At 45.5% G+C, this 23,573-nt stretch overlaps 1 protein-coding gene across 1 annotated transcript; it reads right to left on the bottom strand.

The window, feature by feature from the left end:
- Positions 1-1,536: 1,536 nt before the first annotated feature.
- On the bottom strand, positions 1,537-23,333 carry DNASE1L3 (deoxyribonuclease 1 like 3). Its single transcript, XM_032648567.1, has 8 exons — positions 22,774-23,333; positions 18,156-18,244; positions 14,673-14,762; positions 13,993-14,105; positions 11,293-11,405; positions 8,499-8,656; positions 3,244-3,340; positions 1,537-2,931 (listed from the first exon to the last, which is right to left on the bottom strand). The coding sequence occupies exons 1-8, from the start codon at positions 22,906-22,908 to the stop codon at positions 2,815-2,817; spliced, it is 912 nt and encodes a 303-aa protein (XP_032504458.1). The 5' UTR covers positions 22,909-23,333; the 3' UTR covers positions 1,537-2,814.
- Between the last annotated feature and the right edge of the window lie 240 nt (positions 23,334-23,573).

Here is a 23,573-nt window from a genome sequence, read left to right as displayed (position 1 = left end):
TTTCCCTGAATCCTAAAGCTTGAACACACTGCTACCAGCGTCCTGTGGGACCGCGGTTACCCACTCCTCCTTCAAGATGTGACCTGTGGGTTAGTGACGTGGAATACTGGCTCCTCAGTGTGGCCTCTGCCTTCAGGACTATTTGGGTGGAAGCCCCGATAGGGGTCCTAGGCGGCTGACGCAGGTGTGAACCTCTCTCACCCACACATCCCTGGGCTGGGTGCTTTTTCTCCTTCTGGGAGGGAAGAGGGATGTGGCCTCCAGTTTGTCACTCTTTCCTCTCCCGGTTTGGCAACTGCCCTTTATACTTGCCTTCTTCAGTCCGAGGGAGAGATGGGAGCCAGGGTCGCTGACCTGGAGAAGCTCCCTTCTCTCCTTCCCACCCGCGCCACTGACTCACAGGGACAGGATGAAGGGCACTGGGGAGCATGTTTGTTTGAGGCAGGAAAGGAATGTTGATGAAGATGAGAAAATAGCAAAGACTGGAAATAGAGGCATCTCCATTTCTCAAGACTTGCCAAAATACTTGCTGTGTTGAATGATAAAGAAATGGAAGACTTCCCTGGTGACATAGTGGTTAAGAATCCGCCTGCCAATGTAGGGGACACGGGTTCGAGCCCTGGTCCAGGAAGATCCCACCTGCCACGAAGCAGCTAAGCCCGTGCGCCACAACTACGGAAACCCGTGCACCTAGAGCCCATGCTCCGCAGCAAGAGAAGCCACCGCGATGTGAAGCCCGCGCACCACAACGAAGAGTAGCCCCTGCTCTCTGCAGCTAGAGAAAGCCTGCGTGCAGCAACAAAGACCCAGCACAGCCAAAAATAAATAAATAAATTTATTAAAGAAAAAAAAAGGGAATTCCCTGGTGGTTCAGTGGTTAGGACTTCAAACTTACACTGCCCAGGGCCCAGGTTCAATCTCTGGTCGGAGAACTAAGATCCTGCAAGCCACCTGGCACGACCAAGAAAAAAAAGAAAGAAATGGAAACTTCGCCTGATTCCTTGTATGGCAGAAATTCATTCTAAATAATTAAGTGAGAGCCATATGTACCCAAAGGCTTGCCTGGCCTACCCTTCAATGAAGCAAGTCCTGTTAATAAAAATACAGCCTCTGGGCTTCCCTGGTGGCACAGTGGTTAAGAGTCCTCCTGCCAATGCAGGGGACATGGGTTCGAGCCCTGGTCCGGGAAGATCCCACATGCCGTGGAGCAACTAAGCCCGTGCGCCCCAACTACTGAGCCTGTGCTCTAGAGCCCGTGAGCCACAACTACTGAGCCCACGTGCCTAGAGCCCATGGTCCACGACAAGAGAAACCCCCACAATGAGAAGCCCGCATACCGCAATGAAGAGTAGCCCCGCTCGCCACAACTAGAGAAAGCCCGCGCACAGCAACGAAGACCCAACACAGCCAAACAACAAACAAACAAATAAATAAATTTATAGAAAAAAAATCAGGCTTACAGTCTCGTTTTCTTATATCGAAAGTCGCATCGTCCTGGATATATTTAGGAAAATCAGCAGAGAGGGACCACGTGTATAGAATGCTATACTCTGTATTTCTCAAAGTTACACACGGTGCTTATTTATGCAGACTCTCTGGTGGAATGCGTAAGCTGGTAGGAGGGGCTGCTTCTGAGACAGGACACCAGGGGGGCCAAGGCACAGCGTTCCTTCTCTTTGCTTATTCCTTGGTACTGCTTGCAGATTTAGCCCTGTTCATGTACTACTTGGACAGAGAAACAATATAAGGGAAAACAAAGCAAAACAAACCAAAAAAATGGTCACCGTGGATATAGGTAAAATGGTGCCTCGCTGCTGGACTCCTCTGCAAGTCTTTAGTTGCAGAAAGATAACAAAATCCTCCAGTCCCTCCCAGCCAACTGGACCTTTGTCCCACCAGGTCCCCCAAAGAGCCCAAATAGTGGCCTTGGTGACATGCAGTGTGGTGAATGTTATAATAGGGGTATGGCATATGTTGGGGTGGCCGGGGTTAGTTGCCCAGGCTCTGAGCTGGGCTGAGCCAGAGCCCAGAAGGAGGGAGAGCTTGGGGCATGCGGGGAAGGGGCAGTCCTGCTGGACAAAAGTGCAAGGTGGGACGAAGGTAAGGCTGACATGATAGGCCAGGTAATAGAGAGCTTCATGGGTGTCCAAATGCCCTGGGCTCTCTCCAGGTGGTGATGGGAGCTCCTTCAGGGGCTTTTAAAGCAGGGGGTGGGAAAGAGGGGGTGCTGTGGTCAGACTGGAATTCCAAAGGATGACACTGGTGGTTTCTGGGCTGGCTGAGTTGGAGGACTATTTGGAGGCAGGGAGACCAGTGGGAATGGCCTTCACCCTTCATCCCTGCAAGATATGATTGTGGCCTGACCTCAGACAGGAGGGCCATATCCTGAAGCAGGTCATTGCCCAAATCATGGGCTACAGTTGGGGCCTTGGTGTTCTTGGCATTTCTGGTCGTTTCGCATGGAACAGGACGCCCTCAAGAAGACGGAAAGCTGATGTTCCTCTTCCTGCGGCCTCTCTCGGCAGGTAGAGCAGTGACAGCTGATGGGGCTCTAGCTCCCGACATGAAGGCCATCGTTTTGGACTGCAAAAGACCCTAGTTTCCTTTTGAGTAATTCAGGGGAGGTATGAGCTCGAGCTCTAGAGGGAGAACAGAAGACACTCTTCCCAGTTTGGCTCAAGATGAATTAGATACAAGTTGAAAAATGAACGCAGTTGGGCCCGTCTTGTTTCCTGAGTGTCGGGAACAGTTCATACCTATTGGAGCTGCTTTATGTAGAAGCAAGAAATGGTGAATAAAATGGCACCCTTGTATCTAGGCGCGACTGGTCTTTTTTTTCTTCTTTGGAGAGACAGATTCTTTGCTGTTGGTGAAGGCCCTTGAAGACTGAAGTTTAAATTCAACTGGAAAGTGGTCGCTGACATCCAGGGCCTGTAAAGAGAAAGGAGACATAAATTTGGGAATTAGGAGACACTTTCATTTTAGTGATGAACGAATTCAAGCTGAGGGAGGCCCAGGATGAAATGCCCCAAGTCACCCAACAGGACGTGCACTGGGAGCATTGTCCCTGCACCAGTTCAGTCAGAAATTGAGGCAGGTCCTCAAGTCACGGAATCATAGACTTTGAGACTCAAGGTCCAGTGGCTCAATGTCAGATCTCCATTGGTGACCTGAACCACCACTGGGTGACACCAACCCATCCTCCCAGGACGGTGGCACAGAAAAACAAGACGACAGCTGTACCTTCTCTTCAGTCAACCCGTAAGCTTTCTGGAAGTCAAAGATGCTGTTTGATTGAGGAACAACAGAGGTGACAATCTCTTGTCCTCTAAGCACGATCCTGGAGAAGAAGAGGGAAGATAGTCACGTTAATCCACCCTGTTGATTTCTGAGATCAAACCAGGCTTCCTGCTTGACATCTAGAATGACTGAACCGCTTGGCACTTCACATGGAGTTCAAAAGTCCAGCCCTGGTTTTAGCTTGTGTTGAAGCTCAGGGCGGGCCACCCCAAAATATGCCACAATGGCATATTGATTATTTTGAATTAAAGTTACTTAAACTAAACGGCTAATGCAGTAAGGACACTGACCCTCCTGTCAGTCTCCCTGAAAGCAGGAAGTAAGTCTCCCCTGTGAATGAAAGATGCACTCCCTGCATCTGGAGGTAGAAGGAAGGACCAGCACCCTTATCCCCAGAGAAAGGGAATTCAGGCCACAAAGACTGTGTGAAAAAACCTTGTTACTTCTTTAATTCACTACTCCAAGCCCAAATTCTCTTTAGATTCTTCACTCATTGAGAACCCAAAACCTGAGTTTCTTTGTCCTCTCAATTCCTCACAAATGTATTGTTTTTTTGGTCTAAAAAGTATAAAAGCTGCCTGCTTTGACCACTTCTTTTTTTTTATTTTAATTTTATTGGAGTATAGTTGATTTACAATGTCGTGTTAGTTTCACGTGTACAGCAAAGTGACTCAGTTATACACACATATATATATATTCATTCTTTTTAAGATTCTTTTCTCATATAGGTTATCACAGAATACTGAGTAGAGTTCCCTGTGCTGTACAGTAGGTCCTTCTTGGTTATCTATCTTATATATAGTAGTGTGTGTGTGTGTGTGTGTGTGTGTGTGTGTGTGTGTGTGTGTGTTCATCCCAAGCTCCTGATTTATCCCACATTCCCCCTTTGGTAACCATAAGTTTGTTCTCAATATCTGTAAGTCAGTTTCTGTTTTGTAAATAAGTTCATTTGTATCTTTTTTTTTTTAATTAGATTCCACATAGGAGTGATATCATATGATATTTGTCTTTCTCTGTCTGGCTTACTTCACTTAGTATGATAATCTCTAGGTCCACCCATGTTGCTGCAAATGGCATTATTTCATTATTTTTTATGGCTGAGTAATATTCCATTGTATATATGTACCACATCTTCTTCATGCATTCCTCTGACAATGGACGTTTAGGTTGCTTCCATGTCTTGGCTGTTGTAAATAGTGCTGCAGTGAACACGGGTGCATGTATCCTTTTGGATTATGGTTTTCTTTGGATATATGCCCAGGAGTGGGATTGCTATATCATATGATAGTTCTAGTTTTAGTTTTTTAGGGAACATCCTTACTGTTCTCCGTAGTGGTTGTACCAATTTACATTCCCACCAACAGTGTAGGAGGGTTCACTTTTCTCCATACCCTCTCCAGCATTTGTTATTTGTAGTCTTTTTGATGATGGCCATTCTGACTGGTGTGAGGTGATACCTCATTGTAGTTTTGATTTGCATTTCTCTGATAATTAGTGATGTTGAGCATCTTTTCCTGTGCCTTTTGGCCATCTGTATGTCTTCTTTGGAGAAATGTCTATTTAGATCTCCTGCCCATTTTTTGATTGTTTTTTTGACATAGAGCTGCATGAGCTGTTTGTATATTTTAGAGATTAATCCCTTGTCAGTTGTTCCATTTGCAAATATTTTCTCTCCATTCTGTGGGTTGTCTTTTTGTTTTGTTTATGGTTTCCTTTGCTGTGCAGAAGCTTTTAAGTTTAATTAGGTCCATTTGTTTATTTTTGTTTTTATTTTCATTACTCTAGGAGGTAGATCAAAAAAGATATTGCTGCGATTTGACCACTTCTTAGGTCCTATTTCTATGAGACCTCCATGTGCACAAATTAAGGTTTGTTTCTTTTTCTCCTATTAATTGGTCTTGTGTCAATTTTATTATAGTCCAGCCATAAGAACTCAAGAGGGGTTGAGTCAGAAATTTCCCCCTCCATGACAGAGACCCTTAGGACAGTGCCTATGGTTGGGAAACAGGGTCAGCTCTGCGGTGATCTGTGAGCACCAGGGCAGTGTGCCTTGTGTGAGCAGGGAGCCCTGGCGGTAGAAGAGACATGGACATCACAGCACATTGCGATGGCTTGCGTCCTGAAAAGATGTTCCCTTTGCAATTATTTTCACTTTTCCTGATTCAATTATGGAGAAAGGTTCTGGTTTATCTTTTTTTTTTTTTTTTTTTGCGGTACGTGGGCCTCTCACTGTTGTGGCCTCTCCCGTTGCGGAGCATAGGCTCCGGATGCGCAGGCTCAGTGGCTATGGCTCATGGGCCCAGCCACTCTGCGGCATGTGGGATCTTCCCGGACTGGGGCACAAACCCGTGTCCCCTGCATCGGCAGGCGGACTCTCAACCACTGCGCCACCAGGGAAGCCCTCTGGTTTATCTTTAATGCCTCCCTAAGCTCCTATTTTGACCAAGAGAGAGCATTCTGCAGACGAGAGAATTAAGGTATAATGTAACATTGTTCGGTTTTCACTGGGCTTACTTTTACAATTATATTTTATTTATGGCAAGTGGTGCTGTTTTCTTACCTTAGCTTTATGAAATTTCCTTTTAAAATATATTTATTTCAGTAATAAATGAATAGATTTAAAGACAAATATAGAGAAAAACCATAGTACAGTTGCTTTGCGGTGATAACAGAAAATGGGGACGTGGTGGTTAAATGGAATCTAATGTATCCCAAGTGTGGTGATGCAGTTGGGGTCTGCATGGCCCCAGCTGACTGGCTGAAGAATGACAAGCTGGGTTAAACTGCCAGCCCATGACTGTCCAATGAGCTTTCCCCGATTCGGACCAGCTGACCTGGTTTCCTTTGTTTGCGACCAGCACCACCTGGTTAATTTTTAACTAATCTCCATAAGTAAACTCTTCGCATTTGGGTGGAGAGTTCTTTTGTTTTTTAAAGATTTTTTTCTTTTGATGTGGACCATCTTTAAAGTCTATTGAATTTGTTACAATATTGCTCCTGTTTGATGTTTTTTTGGCTTTTTGGCCACGAGGCATGTGGGATCTTAGCTCCCCAATCAGGGATCAAACCCCCTGCATCGGAAGGAGAGGTCTTAACCACTGGACCGCCAGGGAAGTCCCTTGGGTGGAGATTTCCTGAAGCCATCCTTTCAGACCCAGAGAGTCAAGAACAGCATAGTTAAGGCTCCCCCATTTCAGACTTCTGCTAGTTCTGTGTGCCGGTGAGTCTGCAGATCACACTAAGCTCCCTGAGGCTGCTCCAGTGCCCAGCCAGCTCTGGGCATCTCGGCCTGTCCACTAGCACTCAGCACATGGAAAGTGTTCAATAAATATTTGCGCACAGAACAAAGACTGGAATTAAGGCCATTTCATCTTCTCCCCTCATATGCCTTTTTACAAACCATAAAAGATATGTACTGTTACGGAAAACACAGAAAATTCAGAGCAGCAAAACAAGAAATTAATGTTTAAAAAAACACATTGTAATCCTGCCACCCTTTGGCATACAAGTGCGTAATACTGGGGGTCCTTTAGTAAACACCTTTTTTAACCTTTTCAGCCACCCCATCTAATCCGTCTTTCCCTGGGATTCACTGTTCTTCTGCTCCATTACTTTCGATCACCTCCCTCTCCTCTGCCAGGGAAAAAGAATGGGACCACAGAAGGGACTTGACCTGCCCAAGGCCACACAGCTGGCATGTGCAAGTGGGCAAGTGGGTGAGTGGCCCTCTCCAACCAGCTTTGCTGCAGCCCCTCACAATGGGATGGAGGGGGCAGGTACCCAGGAAGCTCAGTCTCCTGTAACTTCTCACCTTGGTTCTACTTCCCCCAGGGCCAGGGCTGTTTCCACCTTGGGGAGCAGAAGTGATGATGTCTGCAGAGGGCGCACCAGCCCTGAAAGCTCTAACAGGAGCAGAGGAGGTCACGGGATGGGAAGGAAAATCAGAACTCAAAACTAGAGAAATGGAAACTGTCTGCTTGCAGATGGCCATCTCGTGCAGACTGAGCTTGGGGAACAGCAACCACTCCTGGGAACAGGGCTCCTAGGGACTTTCCTGCCTGTGGTGTCCACTGTGGATGTGCCAGTCATGAACATTCACACGCTTCAGGTCCCCCCCTCACCTCCCTCCTGACTTAAGGAGCAAAGTTGAAAGCTGACTGAAAATCTCCAGGGAGGCTTTACAAATACCAGAGAATGATATTACTTAAATGTATATATTTGCATTCAGAAATGTGTAGGAATTCCTTGGCAGTCCAGTGGTTAGGAGTCGGCGCTTTCACTGCCATGGCCCGGGTTCAGTCCCTGGTCAGGGAACTAAAGTCCCACAGGCTATGAGGCACAGCCAAAAAAAAAAAAAGTGTATAGCAAAAGCATTAGAAGTGTAAATTTCCTTGCACTAACTAGTCTCATTTTTAGACTTTTACCCTGAGGAAATCATAAATAAACACAAAATGCATATATAGGGGCTTCCCTGGTGGCGCAGTGGTTGAGAGTCCGCCTGCCGATGCAGGGGACACGGGTTCGTGCCCCGGTCCGGGAAGATCCCACATGCCGCAGAGCGGCTGGGCCCGTGAGCCATGGCCGCTGAGCCTGTGCGTCCGGAGCCTGTGCTCCGCCACGGGAGAAGCCACAACAGTGAGAGGCCCGCGTGCCGGCAAAAAAAAAAAAAAAAGCATATATAGGATGTTCATTTCAGCTATGCTTTTAATAGCAAACCCTTGGTAATAACCTAATGCCCAGTGACAGAGGACTGAGTGAGTAAACTGTGGTATGTCTTTGTGATGGAATAATTGACAGCCAATGAATATATTGAGCATTTACCATATTCCAGACATTGCATGTGAAGGTTTATATATGTTACTTTGTTTAGTCTTCATGTATGAGTGAGGCACTACTACAGTCTCCATTTTACGGGTAAGGGAACAAAGACACAGAGAGCTTAAGTCTCTTGGTCCCAGACATATTAAGTGGTAGAGCCAGGATTTGAACCCAGGCCTGTCTGACAGCAAAGCCTGCTAAGCTACAGTGACCAAGGCCACCATATATGGCCACGCAGGTTGCATACTGCACAAAGTACCCAGTGGAGAAGCTTAAGTCTATTTAGGTTCAGCTCTCCAAGCCAAGAGCTTCATCTGCCCAGAGGGGGCCACCAAGCACTGTGGCCACCGAGCACTGATGGTCTGGCAGATGCCTCCTACCTGTCATAGGCACAGTTTGTGCTCTTCTTGATCGTGGTATCCTCTTGGTCCCTGATCAGCCAAATGAACTTGGGGTCGGTCCTCAGGCGGATGTTCTTCCAGGCCTTCTTGGGGACGTAGCTGCAGCCGGCATTGAAGTCACCCATGAAAATGAAATTCTGAAAGACAAGATGCGAAACTGTCACCTGTAGGCATTGTTGTCGAATGCTTTCAGGCAGAACTGGTAGCAATGACTCCACCTCGCACACCCAATAAACGACGAGTTCTATTATCAGCTGAATTGTGTCCCCCCAGATGCATAAAATTCATATGTTCTAACCCCCAGTACCTAAGAATGTGACTGTATTTGTAGATGACCTTTAAAGAGCTAATTCAGGTGAAATGAGGTTATATGGGTGGACCCTAATCTGATGTGAGTCGTGTCCTCATAAAAAGAGATTAGGACATAGACACAGAGGGAAGACCAAGGAGAGAGGCCTCAGAAGAACCAAACCCTGTTGCCGCTTTGGTCTTGGACATCCAGCCTTCCAGAACTGTGAGGATATAAATTTCTGTTGTTTAAGCCACCCAGTCTTTGGTACTTTGTTACGACAGCCCTAGCAAAATAATAAAGGGTCTTAATTTCATTTTGCTTTTTAAAAGAAGAGGCCACAGTTTTAAAATTGAGTCACAGTTCTGATGAGTATTTGACAGGCGAGTATGACAAGGGAGTGTGTCCTCGGTGGGAAGAAGGTTGTTTGCTGTAGCTGCTCCCTCCTGTTCTTAGTCACCAAATCTCTCGAATTTGGGGTGCAGATTTAGGTGGGGATGGAAGAATCCAGCTCAGTTATTCCCTCACTTCTTTTGTCTCTGGCTTAAACTACTGTAAGGTATAAACATATGAATGACTTGATGCCTTTTGTTTGCAAGCAGGGAAAATGAACTCGGGTGGTACATTTGACAGCTCTGGCACTGCTCTTTCTCTCCTCTTTTGAAACTAGGAACTTACTCCTGTGGAAATTTTGCCTGTTGGGGAAGTGAGAAGAGGCTTAAGTGGGGGGTGGAGGGGGGTGGTGATAGAATGAGCTGTCCGCCTCTGCCCCGAGGCCACTATCAGAGCATTCTATCTTGGAAGTGTTTTTCCTTGCAGGGCTCTTGAAACAGAATTTTAATATTCCTCAAGAGGAAACACAGATTTCCTTGTTTGTGCTATTGTTTGGCGCTGTTACTAACTTTAGAGTTTTCGTCAAAAACATTCTATTTTGACCTTGGGTATCATGGTTTTCCCTGAGGTCGGTGGGTGCAGTTGAGGACAGGATGTCATCCTTAACCAGAGCGTCAACCAGCTTCTATTAATATAGGCATGATTTATTGAGCATTCACTGTATACCAGGCTCAGCGTTAAGCATTTTCTAAAGTTTAATTTAAATCTTAGAATAAACACCAGGAGGTAGAAGGAACCTTTGACAGCCCTGTGGAAAAAGGATAGAGGGGTAAAGTGACCCGCTCTAGGCTATTGAACCCTGATGAGCCTCACTGAAGGCCCCTCCCTCAGAGCACAAGAGTTTCCCCTCTTGTTCATTTTTGTGCCACGGATGGCTCCCCACTGCCTGGCACTTAACAGATGCTCAATAAATTCTTGCTGAATGAATGAGTGGAATTTATAATTTTAGGAACAAATGAGTCTTTCTCTTGCCCTGCTTTTTACAAATAAGTAACGAAATATACCCCTTGTGTGCGCCATGCCCCAGCTCTGTGTCCACACTTTATTTGACTGATTTTGCACTTAGAGCAGCAAAACTGAGGAGGAGGAAGTGGGTCACTGGAGTCATATCTCAAAAGGAGAAAAGAGAAATGAGGAAGAGCCCTCTGAAGCACTTCCATATTTGCCAAGAACTTTCATAGGCCTCGCAGACACAGGAGGTGGCATCCCTGTTGTCCACGTGAGGAAATAATTGAAACCAAGAGGGATGGTGGATGTATTCCCCTTCTGTGAGAATAGCACCCCTAATTTCTTTGGGAAACCATCTCCCTCCTCCACCTTAGTCCATGAGGTTGGGGTAAAGCTGAAACAGACTTAACCAATCAGAGCATCTCAACCACCTGATCACAGTGATTGGTTCACGGACGGACACGTGACACAATCATAGCCAATGAGACTCAATCCCAGGGTATTTGTTGCATTGTGGGGCAGAACATTTGTCAGTTGCTCTGGAAGCTGCTGGCAGCTATCTTACCATCCCAAGCGTGGAGCCAGCCTGAGAATGGAGCCCACCCAGGGGAAAGGAAGGTCAAGAGATGGTGAGAGAGACAAGACAAGTTCTGATTACCTTGTCTGAGCCCTGTGTCCATCTATGCCTGAACCAATAAATTGCTCTTCCTTTTCATGAGCCATTTTGAGATTCTGTCACTTGTAGCTGAAAGACTCCTGACCTCTCTTTGTCTTACTGGTCTCACTCGTGAAGTGGGAATGATCAAAATAGTTATCTCCTCAGGCTATTGGGAGGATTAAATAAACTTGTCCATGTCCAGCCTTAGCACAGTGCCTGGCACCAGGTACTCATTCGCTCAGTGAATGTTGGCAGCCATTATTAGTGGAGCAGTGTATGAATTCCCAAGGCCCCCATGGATGGTACCCAGGCAGATTCAGCAGAGAGATATTTAGGGCTGAGGAAAGGCCTAAAATGAGACTCTAAAGTGGTGGTGGTCTGCACAGGCCCTGCGTCCTTGCCCTCCCTCAGAGCCACTCATGCCTCTCAGGGACCAGATTCTGCCCCTGCTAGATGGGCATTCAGCAGACACAGAGGGTCATCACCTCCGCCTTCCAGCGACGTTTCACATCTATATAGACATCAGCCAGCTCGTCAATCTCTTTAACGGATGTCTCAGGGGTGGTGTGCAGGGGAACAATCACGAAGTCCTTGACAGCTGAGGAAGAGGAAAGAGGCAGAGGTCACACGTTTCCTCTGGCGAGATTCCACGAACACTGCTTGAGGGAAACAGGCTGTGCCCCCAAAAGGCACAGACTGTGTCATCTGGGGCCCCCCATTTCCAGAGGGTCCAGTGGTTGAGATTTGAATGATCTTAGGGTCATAAGACCGCTATTCTCAGCACACGAAAGCCTCTTTTCTCCAACTCGCCCTGCGTGGCTAAGAGAAAGCTGGTAGACAGTGTTCCTCACTGGCATTGTGGGTGTTTTTATTTTCTCATTTTAAAAAACCCTGTATTTTCTATTTTTTTAAAATATGAAGGCTGTCTGGCTTTGTACTAAGAAAAAAATGTTTTTTCTAATTTAAAAAATTGAGGCTTGTCAGTTTATACTCCTTTTGTAATCAGAAAAAAAAAAAAAAAAGCCTGGAAAAGTTTATTTAAAACACAAAGTGGTCCTTTGTGGAGTGTCTGAAAACCTCCCCCACCAGGAGAGACTGAGGGAGCCTGAGAGAGGGGTGGGCGTCTTGCCCATCTGTGTCGTTCTGAATACCTCCTCCTTGGGCTTTCCCTTGTTCTGTGCCTGCGTCCTCACTCCTGCTCAGGAGCAGGGGGCTGTTGAGTGATCACTGCTCAAGTCCCACAGCAGGGAGCCGGGACTCAGACCGGCAGCCTGTCTCCAGGACCACACCCTGGTCCAGCAGCCTGTCTCTCACTCTCCCCCACACTCCTCCTCTCCACTCCCCAACCTCTTTTTGGTCCCCTAAACACCCCAGCTCCTTTCCCACCTCTGAGCTTGTGTGCTCACTGTGCCCTCCTCCCTCCAGAACGCCTTTCCACCACCTCTCTGTGACTGGCTTCTTCGGGTCACAGCCACTGTCACCTCCAAGGGGCCATCCCTGATTGCCCTGTCTAAGGTGGCCCCTCACCCCGCTATTCATTGAACCCTGCTTACTGCCTTCATGCTCTGAAATTACCTGCTTAGCTCCTTAGTTTGGCCCACTGGAACCTAAGCTCTGTGAGAGCAGGCTTATCTGTCTTGTTCACCCTCTTGGCTCCAGCACCTAGCACCGTGCCCGGCACATTGGAGGTGCTCAGAAATGTTTGTTGATTGAATACATAAATGAATGAATGAGAGAATAAATGGAGGAAAGAAAAGATAGATGAATGGCCAACTCCTTCATCTTTAATCCCAAACAGGCAGGACATAAAGACATTTCCCTGGGCAAGATAGAAGACTCCAAACATGACACAGCTGTAGTGCCATTCCAGCCGGGGTGGGTGTGTGGGAGGGAGGGGTAGGGAAGGGTGGAAGCTCCAGACAAACAGGTTTGTTCAGCAGTTCACAAAGGCTGAGGACTCTCTCAGAGAAGAAATAATGATTTGGTGGGGAGGGCCTCTCCTAACACTGCCAGGTGAGCTAAATGTGAGTTGTGTACATGACAAAGACAATTATTGAACATGTTCTCTGAAAGGCATTTCTTGCCCTCAATAGCCCCCATCTCCTCATTTTTTTTGCTTTTTGTTTTCCTACTGAGAATTTCCTACTATTCTCCCATGTTTGTTTTCCTGAAATACTCTGCCCCTGAGCTAATTAACCCTCTGCCAAAATAGTGAACTTCATAGTTCAAGATGTTAATATTTGTGTGGTATAGATATAGGTGTTCATATGTACAGCTCTGCATATATTTATTTGGTCATTATCTGTCTCCCCCGCTGCAACATAATTTCACAAGGGCAGGGACCTTTCGTCTGTCTTGTCCAGTGCCCAGAACAGAGCCTGACATGTAGTGGGTGTTGAAAAATATTTGATTCTATATAGTTCCAGTCTATAAACCAAATTAATTCTTGACTGTCCATTGAGGGTTGCATGGTGGTAAAAAGTGTGGGCTCCCGAGATGCCAGTTTGAGTTGCAACCCTGGCTCGTCCACTTCAATAACTGCTGGGTGACCTTGAATAAGTGACCCCATCTATTTGAACCTCAGTCTCTTCCAATGTAAAGTGGAGATAATCCTAGTTGCTACCTTGCAGGGTGTTGCAAAGATTACAGGAACCTGACGCTAATCAGGGATCAATAATTGTTAATGACTAATACAAGTACTATTGTTGTCAGAGATCAGGGTGCAATCTTTTGGATTTCCTCTCCATCCCCAGTCTGTGCGGGAGATTGCTCAGTGGGTACTGGAGGGACAGTGTGATTCTAGGTTGGGAGATCATCTTTGCTGGCCATTGCTTGAATTTTTCAAATGAAGGAATAGCTGTACTTGATTGGGACTAAGGGATTTTTGTAAATAATTTCCATCAGCCTAAATGCTCCAAAGAGAGTAAGGTTATCATTGATTTAAGAAAGTGGCTTCTTAGCTGAGGAAGTCTTGAGTCGTGGCATTCTGAGAACCCAGCCTAGTGTCATCAAACTATACTGCATCCTGTACATTCAAGGGTTAGAAGTTCTTAACGGTCATCTCAAGCCTGATGCCTCACTAAAGGTACTGCATAAACCCTGGGATCACAGCCCACACTCAGGGCTGCTGCCCGTTTATGGGATCGCTGGGGATATCAGGGGTGAGAGGGGCCTGTGGGTCTCACCGGTGTGGGGTGACTGGAACCAGACCACAAAGGGTTCCCTGGAAAATACATCTGCATCGCCAGCCTGGTAGTCATGGTAGAGGTAGCTTGCTTTCACAGACACTAGCTTTTCCCTAGAAGAAAAAAAAAAGAAAGTCCTCCCAGATGAGTTAGTTGTCTTCTTCCTTCTTTCAAGAAGCAGAGACGTAGGTTCTCACAGCTCTGTTGGCCTCCCCTGCAGGCTTGAGCGCTGGAAGGGATCTTTTGCCTGAGAGCAAGGCTCAGTCGAGTCTTCTCAAGGACCAGAGCCCTTTGGGAGCTGAAGATCTGAGCAATACTAGTTATCTAGGGAACTCACAACTTAAAGGTCAGATTCAAAACAAATTATTAGTAGGAAGAAGATGAGAATATGAAGTCCCAGAGCAGCCATGCTGGGCAACTCAGGTTTCCATCACCAGCCAGGACTTAGCCATGAAGAAAAAAGAACTCTTCGCTCTCCTGACCAGGTCACTGAGTCAACCAGTAGATTAGTTTTGAAGAGTTAATACTTTGCATCAGCCCTGATTTTGACAGCAATTATTTTGATCAATATTGAGAACTGGTTAGAGATCCAAATTTGGTTTTAAAGGAAAGATTTTGATTCTATTCACAGTCATAATTGATAAGTGAACCATGTTCCAGCAAGCATAATTTATACTTACTTGTAGAGAAAGGCATACTGTTCTTTGTATGTGTTTCTTCCAAGACGAGAGCTAATCACATAGTTATATGTTTTGCCTCTTCTTGAGTTTCTGGAAGACAAAAAAGAGTTTACATTTCATCTTAAAGAACAAACATTTCTCTACTGCCTAGGTTCCCCTCCTTCCAGTCTGCCTCTGTATCTCCCGTGACATCATGTAGGAGGGCTTCTGTTCATCATAAGCTTTGAGTCTCATAAGAAGGGCCACCACCATTGACTGGGACTGTAACATCTACCAGGATCTTTACAGCCATTATTTCTTGTCCTTATAAGGTGGGTACTATTGTTACTCCATTTTTATAATTTGCAAGTACAAAGCTGAGATTTGAACTCAGATCCTACTTACCCCCAAATCCACCTGCTTTGGCCTGTACCTGTGGGACACCACTGAGACCATGAAACACTGTTCTGGCCCATGGCTGGGCTGCACCTCATACTTCCTGGTGGAGTATACCTCACTAGGTCACCCTGTCCATGCACCACTCCTAAGCATTTATCACATGCAGGATTCCCAGTAACATTTTTTTGGCCATTCTCTTCTGCTCTGAAAACCCCCCAGGCATTTTCTCACAAGTCCTGGAACTATAATTCCAAATCAGCTATTGTTTCTGTCTTGGGGGCTGAGGATATTGTCATGAAGTCCCATTGATCCTACCCCTCACCCTTATCAGGGAAACTTGACTCTCAGATGTGTTTGCCAAATTTGCTGATAACTCCACCCTGGGCAGAGCCTGACGCGGTTCTACTTCATCTTCCCACGAGAAGATCTGGGGCATGTCTAAGCTGTGGCGTACTCTCAGGTTCCGTTGGAAAAAAGGAGAATGTTTAGGGGTCAACTTAGACCCTACAGAAATTCCTGGGAATGAATATTCTAAGGCAGATCTGGTCATGGGAGCCCCAGGAGTGCAGACAGTGGATTCTGCTGGGCTTCCAGTTTGGGAAGGCTGGCCCTGTCCTGAATCTAACCTTGCCAAGTCCTGGGTTGGCAAACTACTCGCAATGACTCAGCTGTGAAAGGAGAAGGGCCCCTCCTGGCTAACAGGGAATTAGGACACAAACAGGCCTGGCTCTGCCTGGAGTCCATGGCACAGTCTAGGGAGGTTGGGGAGAACCGAGACCACTGGAGGTGGGAGGACTTAATCCAGACCAACTGTGGGCAGGTGCCTGGAGCCCCTGTCCCCTCTGTCCCTCATAATTCTGAAAACTGGCCAGGGCCACTCCAAGGACGGCTGAGGGGGCTCAGAATAGAGCATTGGCTTTGGAGACAGACATGACCCAGGTTCAAAAGTAGGTTTGGCCATTTACTGGCTGGGTGACCTTGGGCAGGTCCCTGCTCTCTGTGCCTCAGCCCCTCAGCTATAAGGGAAGCAGTAACTACCTACTCTACAGGTTGTTGTGGGGAGGAAATGAAATAGCACATGTAAATTGATTAACAGGATGCCTGGCAACTGTGATACCCTGGTTAGGGTGTTAACGGTAGCTGTTTCTTACGGCCCTCTGGACCATCACCTGCCATCACAATTCCCTTACTTTGACGAGTAATGAACATCCCAATGTTTAGTCTCCACTGCTCCATACCAGGCACAGCTCAACCACTTACATGCATGATTAAATTTAATTATCGCCACATCCCAGGAAGATGGTGGGTTCTATTATTATCTCCATTTACAGATGGGGAAAATGAGATATACAGTGAGGTTCAGTAACTTGCCCTTTGTGGCAAAGCCAGAATCCAAACCCAGGTGGTCTGAGCTGAGCGTAGGTGCCTAACACCTGGGCTACACTCCCTCTGTCATTGTCAAGAGCAGACTCAGAAACAGAAGACCTGGGAGGCTAAAAAGGAGACACACTTCTCCAAGTCTGAGGTTTCAGATGAGAAACTGAGGCCCAGAGTGGGTGGGTGCGGTCAGCCCAAAGAGCCCTGTGTGTGAAGGAGAGAATCCAAGGCTCTTCCTCCCCAGCCTAATGAGGCTGGATTGACCATTCATTTCTAAAACACAATGTGAGTTTTCCTAATTATAAAAATAGTATAATAATGGCCAGATATCACTGTTTTTTCAGTCTGAATGGGGGGGGGTACATAGCTGTTTGTTATCTCCGCTGTGCTTTTAACTATGTTTAAATTATATCATAAGAAAAGGGAAGGGGGAGTGTAACATGCTCATTGTAGAAAATTCGGAAAATACATAGAAGCAGAAATCACATTAAATTCCTTGTAAATTTGTACCACTGTCCACATTTTGGTTCATTGCCTTTGAATCTTTTATATGTTTTTTATGTCGTTTTGCTTTTTTACAGAATTGAACTTGGTACCTATTGTATACTCTATTGTTTAATCTTATATCTACAAAAGAAACATTATATTAGAAGTTTTAAGAAATTAGTGTGTCTCAGAAGTAATAGACGGGGGCCCTTGAATATGCATTTTTAACTCACTCTGGGGTGATTATTCTTTGAGAAATAAATCATAAATATAACCCAATGTCATTGAAAGCTATTCGAGGACATTCATTTATAAAATTTTAATTTAGAGTCAATTCAGAATTTTTGTCAAATATTCAAATCATACAGAAGTATATAAAATAAAAAGCAAATGTTCCCCATTTTCTTCTCACACCCCTTCCACAATGGTCCTCCAGTCATACCCACCACCACCCCAGAAGTAACCACTAATAACAGCTTGAGCACATCCTTCCTGTCTTTCTTTTATGCTGACGCAAACTCAAGCACACCCTCATTCATATGTGATGTAGTGTCACTACTAAAATGGGCTCTTCTACCTACAATTCTGAGCTTGCTTTTTCCCATATATGGTAGCCATCTTTCCATGCTAGAATATTTAGCTCTAACCTATTCTGTGGTAACCATGACTTTTGATCGCTACATAATATTCCAGCCTGTGGGTATATCATGATTACATATTTGCGCTCAATCTTTTCTTTGTAACAGTACTTCTCAGCTCAGCCTCTAGTCTGTTTCTTTCATTTCTCTCGGTCCTGACTCCTCACCCGTTTCCCTCTTTTGCTTTATCACGTTAAAACTAGCTGGTTGGGGCTCCCCTGGTGGCACAGTGGTTGGGCGTCCGCCTGCCGATGCGGGGGACGCGGGTTCGTGCCCCGGTCCGGGAGGATCCCACATGCTGCGGGGTGGCTGGGCCCGTGAGCCATGGCCGCTGAGCCTGCGCGTCCGGAGCCTGTGCTCCGCAACGGGAGAGGCCACAGCAGTGAGAGGCCCGCGTACTGCAAAAACAAACAACAAAAAAAAACTAGCTGGTTGAACGTTCTCAGGACCACGGTTAATAAAGTTGAAAGCCTGGGCGGTGTTGGCCACGTGACCTGGTGGTCTGGGCCAGTGCCGGATCTCACGCTAGTTTCAGTTCCCAGGGACTTTCAGATGCCCTTGCACCTGGCTTTGAGCCGACAGTGTCCAGCGGCCCTGTCTTTACCCGTTCAGTCTCTCCAGCAGTGTGGGACAGATTATGTTGTTGCTGTCCTTGATTTCCATCAGGAGTATGATGTCACAGCGTTTGATGACCTGCAGAGAGAGAATTCCCGGGGTTGTGAGGCCATTTACTACAAATAATGAAATCTTCTATTGGGCACTTACTATAACATAACATACTATGTTACTATTTTTTTTAATTGAAGTATAGTTGATTTACAATGTTGTGTTAATTTCTGCTGTACAGCAAAGTGACTCAATTATACATATATATATACGTTCTTTTTTTTAGACTTTCTTTTTAATATTCTTTTCCATTATGCTTTGTCCCAGGACATTGACTATAGTTCCCTGTGCTCTACAGTAGGACCTTGTTGTTCATCCATTCTATATGTAATAGTCTGCATCTACTAACCTCAAACTCCCACTCATTTCTCCCCTCCCCTCTCCCCCTTGGCAACCACAAGTCTGTTTTTTATGTATGTAAGTCTGTTTCTGCTTCATAGGTAGGTTCATTTGTGTCATATTTTAGACTCCACATATAAGTGATATCACATGGTATTTGTCTTTCTCTTTCTGACTTACTTCACTTCATATGATAATCTCTAGTTACACCCATGTTACAGCAAATGGCATTATTTCATTCTTTTTTATGGCTGAGTAGTATTCCATTGTGTATATGTACTCAGTACCACATCTTCTTTATCCATTCATCTGTTGATGGATGTTTAGGGTGTTTCCATGTCCTGGCTATTGTGAATAGTGCGGCTATGAACATAGGGGTGCGTGTATCTTTTTGAATGATAGTTTTGTCTGGATATATGCCCAGGAGTAGGATTGCTGGATCATATGGTAATTCTATTTTTACTTTTCTGAGGAACTACCGTACTGTTTTCTACAGTGGCTGCACCAATTTACATTCCCACAACAGTGTAGGAGGGTTCCCTTTTCTCTACACCCTCTCTAGCATTTGTTATTTGTAAACTTTTTAATGACGGTCATTCTGACTGGTGTGAGGTCATACCTTATTGTAGTTTTGATTTGCATTTCTCTAATAATTGGCGATGTTGAGCATCTTTTCATGTGCCTATTGGCCATCTGTACGTCTTTTTTGGAGAAATGTCTACTTAGGTCTTCTGCCCATTTTTCGATTGGGTTGTTTGTTTTTTTATTGTTAGGCACTATGTTTTAAGTATCAAACTGGGTGCTTTGTTAAATTAACTAACTTCTCTGAAATAAATGATGGACTCCCTGAGGTAAGTACTATTATCATGTCCATTTTAAAGACAAAGAGCCCGAGGTTCTTTCTGGGAAAGCTGAGATAGTATCCAAAGTCACCCAGCTAGAAAGTGGCTGAGGCAGAATGTGAACCTAGGCAACCCAAGTCCAGAGCCCAGGGTCATGACCCCTGCACGTCCTACCTCTTGGCTTTGCTTGAATAATTACAATAATAATAATAGTAAATATTTATTAAACCCTTAGTAGGTGAAGAATACCAGGCTGGATACTGCAGAAATAAAGAGGTATAATTATAATGTTAATAACTGTAAGAGATAACATTTACTGTGAGCCTACTCTGAGCCTCATCAACCCTATCAGATTTTTAGCTCATTAAGCATAGGAGGTAACAAAGCTCAGAGTGATTGAGTAACTAGTTTAAAGTCACACAGCTGGTATAGGTGGTAGAATAGGACTTGAACTCAGGTTAACATGACCGCAAAGCCCAGCATGCTAAACTATTAAAATACAGTTCCGCCCTCAAAGACTCATTATCAGTGAGAGTGACAAATGCAAAGAACTAGCTACAATGAGAGGCAAATGAAAGTTGTGCTAAATAAAAGTCGGAGCTGTGAGAATGTTGAGGAATAATTAATTGCATCTGCCCAGAGGATCAGGAAAGTCTCCAATGAGGAGGAGGCATTTGAACAGGCCCTGAGAGGTGAGGAAGAACTTAGTAAAAGTGCAGGAGAGGCTCCTTCAGGACGAGCAATAACCTGGAAACCAGGGTGCAGACCAAGTCGAAGCCCATTAGAGACGACAGGGACCTTTGTGTGTATGGGGTCCTGGTGGGCTGGAATTTGTTGCTGAAGGACAGGGTATCCCCAGCGTTAATTTCGTCCTCTCCAAAGACATGGAGCGGGGGGAGTATGCCACTGGTCCTGTTTCCAGAGCACATATATGTTCCAGTTTCCTCTCCAAGAAGGGCATAGAAGAGAGAGCCACCAGCACTGGCCTGTGCAGCCATTAAGAAGTGCTGGGGGGCTTCCCTGGTGGCGCGGTGGTTGAGAGTCCGCCTGCTGATGCAGGGGACACGGGTTCGTGCCCCGGTCCGGGAAGATCCCACATGCCGCGGAGCGGCTGGGCCCGTGAGCCATGGCCGCTGGGCCTGCGCGTCCGGAGCCTGTGCTCCACAGCGGGAGGGGCCACAACAGTGAGAGGCCCGCGTACCGCCAAAAAAAAAGAGTCGTATAGCACAATGTTCACTGCAGCACTATTTACAATAGCCAGGACATGGAAGCAACCTAAGTGTCCATTGACAGATGCATGGATAAAGAAGATGTGGCACATATATACAATGGAATATTACTCAGCCATAAAAAGAAATGAAATTGAGTTGTTTGTAGTGAGGTGGGTGGACCTAGAGCCTGTCATACAGAGTGAAGTAAGTCAGAAAGAGAAAAACAAATACCGTGTGCTAACATATATGGAATCTAAAAAAAAAATGGTTATGAAGAACCTAGGGGCAGGACAGGAATAAAGACGCAGACGTAGAGAATGGACTTGAGGATATGGGGAAGCTGGGACAAAGTGAGAGAGTGGCATGGACATATATACACTACGAAATGTAAAATAGATAGCTAGTGGGAAACAGCCGCATAGCACAGGGAGATCAGCTCAGTGCTTTGTGAACACCTAGAGGGGTAGGATAGGGAGGGTGGGAGGCAGACGCAAGAGGGAGGAGATATGGGGATATATGTACATGTATAGCTGATTCACTTTGTTATACAGCAGAAACTAACACACTATTGTAAAGCAATTATACTCCAATAAAGATGTTAAAAATATATGTATAGGCTTGCATTTCATGGCATCAGCCTTGCAGGGTTCACCAAGGAGAGCTGGGTGCTGGTCATCCAGCCAGCTTGCTGATTTAGTCACTTATCACTGTCAGATCTTTCTGGAAGACATTTTAGAATATGTATCAAAAGCCTTAAAAAATGCATTAATCCTTTGGTCTAGTTTTCCCACTTTGAGGAATGTTTTCCATTGTAAAAAGGTATCTACTACTTCTCTACACCTCAGTTTCCTCATCTATAAATTGGCATAATAGTCATTCCCTCACAAGATTGCTGGAGGACAGATGGATACTTAGAGCAGTGCCAGGCATATAGGAGGCAAACAACAAAGTATTGTTATTATTATTACTTACACAGATCAAAGAGGAAGATGCATTGCAACAGAAAAATTGGAAACAGCCTAAGCATCCCCAAATAGGAAAGCATTAAATGAAACATGTTGCAAACACAGCATAAGGCATTAAAAGTTGTGTTTTAAAAGAATATGAATAACATGTGAAATACTTCTCATATAAAAGCAGAATACAAAACTGATGATATAGGGTGTCTCCATGCTGCAAAATAGAAAAATGCCCATAACAAAGTTACCCAAGTACCAACAACTGTTGTCTTCAAGTGATAAGATACTTCTTTATATGTTTCTGTATTTTCAAAATAGTCCATAATGACTATTTTTAATTTAATAAAATTAATTTGTAAATTATAAGTTTATAATTGAAAAATTATACCTATAATTTTAAAAAATTAAGCTGTTACTAAGAAAGAAAATTGCTTTATGAGGAAGGAATTGTGGGTGAAGAAGTGATGGCCGATATTTATGAAGACATGACAGGTGTGATCATAGCTTATTTAACATAAGTTAAATGAGTTGTCTTATGTAAAGTGTCTACAGTGCCTGGCATATAGTGGGCTTAGCGAAGGCTTTATAAATGTTAGCTCTTATCATGGACTCATTACATTTTCACAATAACCCTGTGCTGCATTTACATTTCACAATAACCCTTTCTTGCTGAAAGGCACGGGGTGGGGGGGGGGGCGCTCAGGGAGGAGAAAAGCCTTCTGGAGCGGGCGCACCTGGCTGCCAGGTGGAAGCTGAACCCAGGGCTCCTGGCGCTCCCACCACAATGTGGTGCCTCTGGGATTTTCTAAGGTAATAAAACCCAGAGTCCTGGGAAAGGTTTTAACTCCAGCATCAAAAATAAATTAACCACTAAATAAAGCGAGTCAACTGCCTCCAGAGGAATGTGAACACAGTCCCAAGACATTGGTCAGATTACCCAAGGAAAGTCTTATCTAAGTGGGGAGAAAGATTAGAATTGGAAGTTGGAATAAGGTTGATGGCTGGAGGGGGAGAGAACGAGGAAGAAGCTTGCGTACACACACACACACACACACACACACACACACACACACGCACGCACGCGCGCTACCTTCACCCTAGGGACTAACTTCAGTTAAATTCCTCCTGAGTCTCTTAAAGTCTGAAAGCTGTAGAGAGAGTGTGAAGGGTGTCCAGCGATCCTTCTGACAGGATAGGGGGCTCACCTTCACAATGACATCCATGGCATTACAGTTTGCCTTCTTGGATTTCCCAAAGGACCTCACATTAAAGGAGCAGATCCTCAGGGCCAGGGCGCTGTGGGTGGAGAGAAGCAGCAGGGTGGCCAGCAGCAGAGACATCCCGGGCTCCCCTGGCTTCAGGGCTTGAAGAGAGGACAGCAGTGTCTTGAGAGCAGGCTCCTGGCCACCGCCTCAGGCTCGCCTGACTTGTTTGGCTGACTTGTTAAGTCTGCAGATAACAGGAATTACTGGATTCCTTGTTGCTGTTTTCACTTCTCTGAGGAACTGAAAATCATGGGTTTCATTCCGCAGGAAAATGAAGGAAATGAGCTAGTTTTTGGGATCCCTTGTTTTTGTCACTCGGGTAAGGAAACTGGTCAGTTGAATCTAGACACCAGTCTCTGCAAAGTCACTCTTAACCCAGCTGGAAGCCAGCTGTGACATCTGGACATCTCTACTGTGATCACATACCATGTACCTTCTCATGGAAATTGATGAACTCGGAAATGGTCCACCCCAGAGGGCACCTGGGGTGTGGAGCCTTCTTCAGGGGGAAGGGGTGGGGCAGGGTCAGTGGGAAATTCTGCCAGATTTTCTGCCATCACTGGGATTTGGCAGCTAGCTATCCCTGGACACACCCAGATTCCAGCTCACCAATGACCCTGATGGGCATAATTAAGATAGAGTCTGGTTTGTTTCTTTTTAAATTTAATTTAATTAATTAATTTGTTTGTTTATTTATGGCTGCATTGGTCCTCGTTGCTGTGAGCGGGGGTGGGGGGGCT

This window comes from Phocoena sinus, chromosome 11, assembly GCF_008692025.1.
Source record: "Phocoena sinus isolate mPhoSin1 chromosome 11, mPhoSin1.pri, whole genome shotgun sequence".
NCBI classification, from domain to species: Eukaryota; Metazoa; Chordata; class Mammalia; order Artiodactyla; family Phocoenidae; genus Phocoena; species Phocoena sinus.
Note: the sequence above shows the minus strand (reverse complement) of the source record. Positions and strands in the feature narration are given on the sequence as shown.

Bases quoted from the DNA above. Each gene is read 5' to 3' on its own strand.
- DNASE1L3 (XM_032648567.1), bottom strand. From the start codon at position 22,908: ATGTCTCTGCTGCTGGCCACCCTGCTGCTTCTCTCCACCCACAGCGCC. The intron at 14,106-14,672 runs GTAAGTATAAAT...TTTTTCTTCTAG, and splicing joins CAGTATGCCTTTCTCTACAA to GGAAAAGCTAGTGTCTGTGA. The intron at 8,657-11,292 runs GTGATGACCCTC...CTTGTCTTTCAG, and splicing joins AACGTCGCTGGAAGGCGGAG to AATTTCATTTTCATGGGTGA.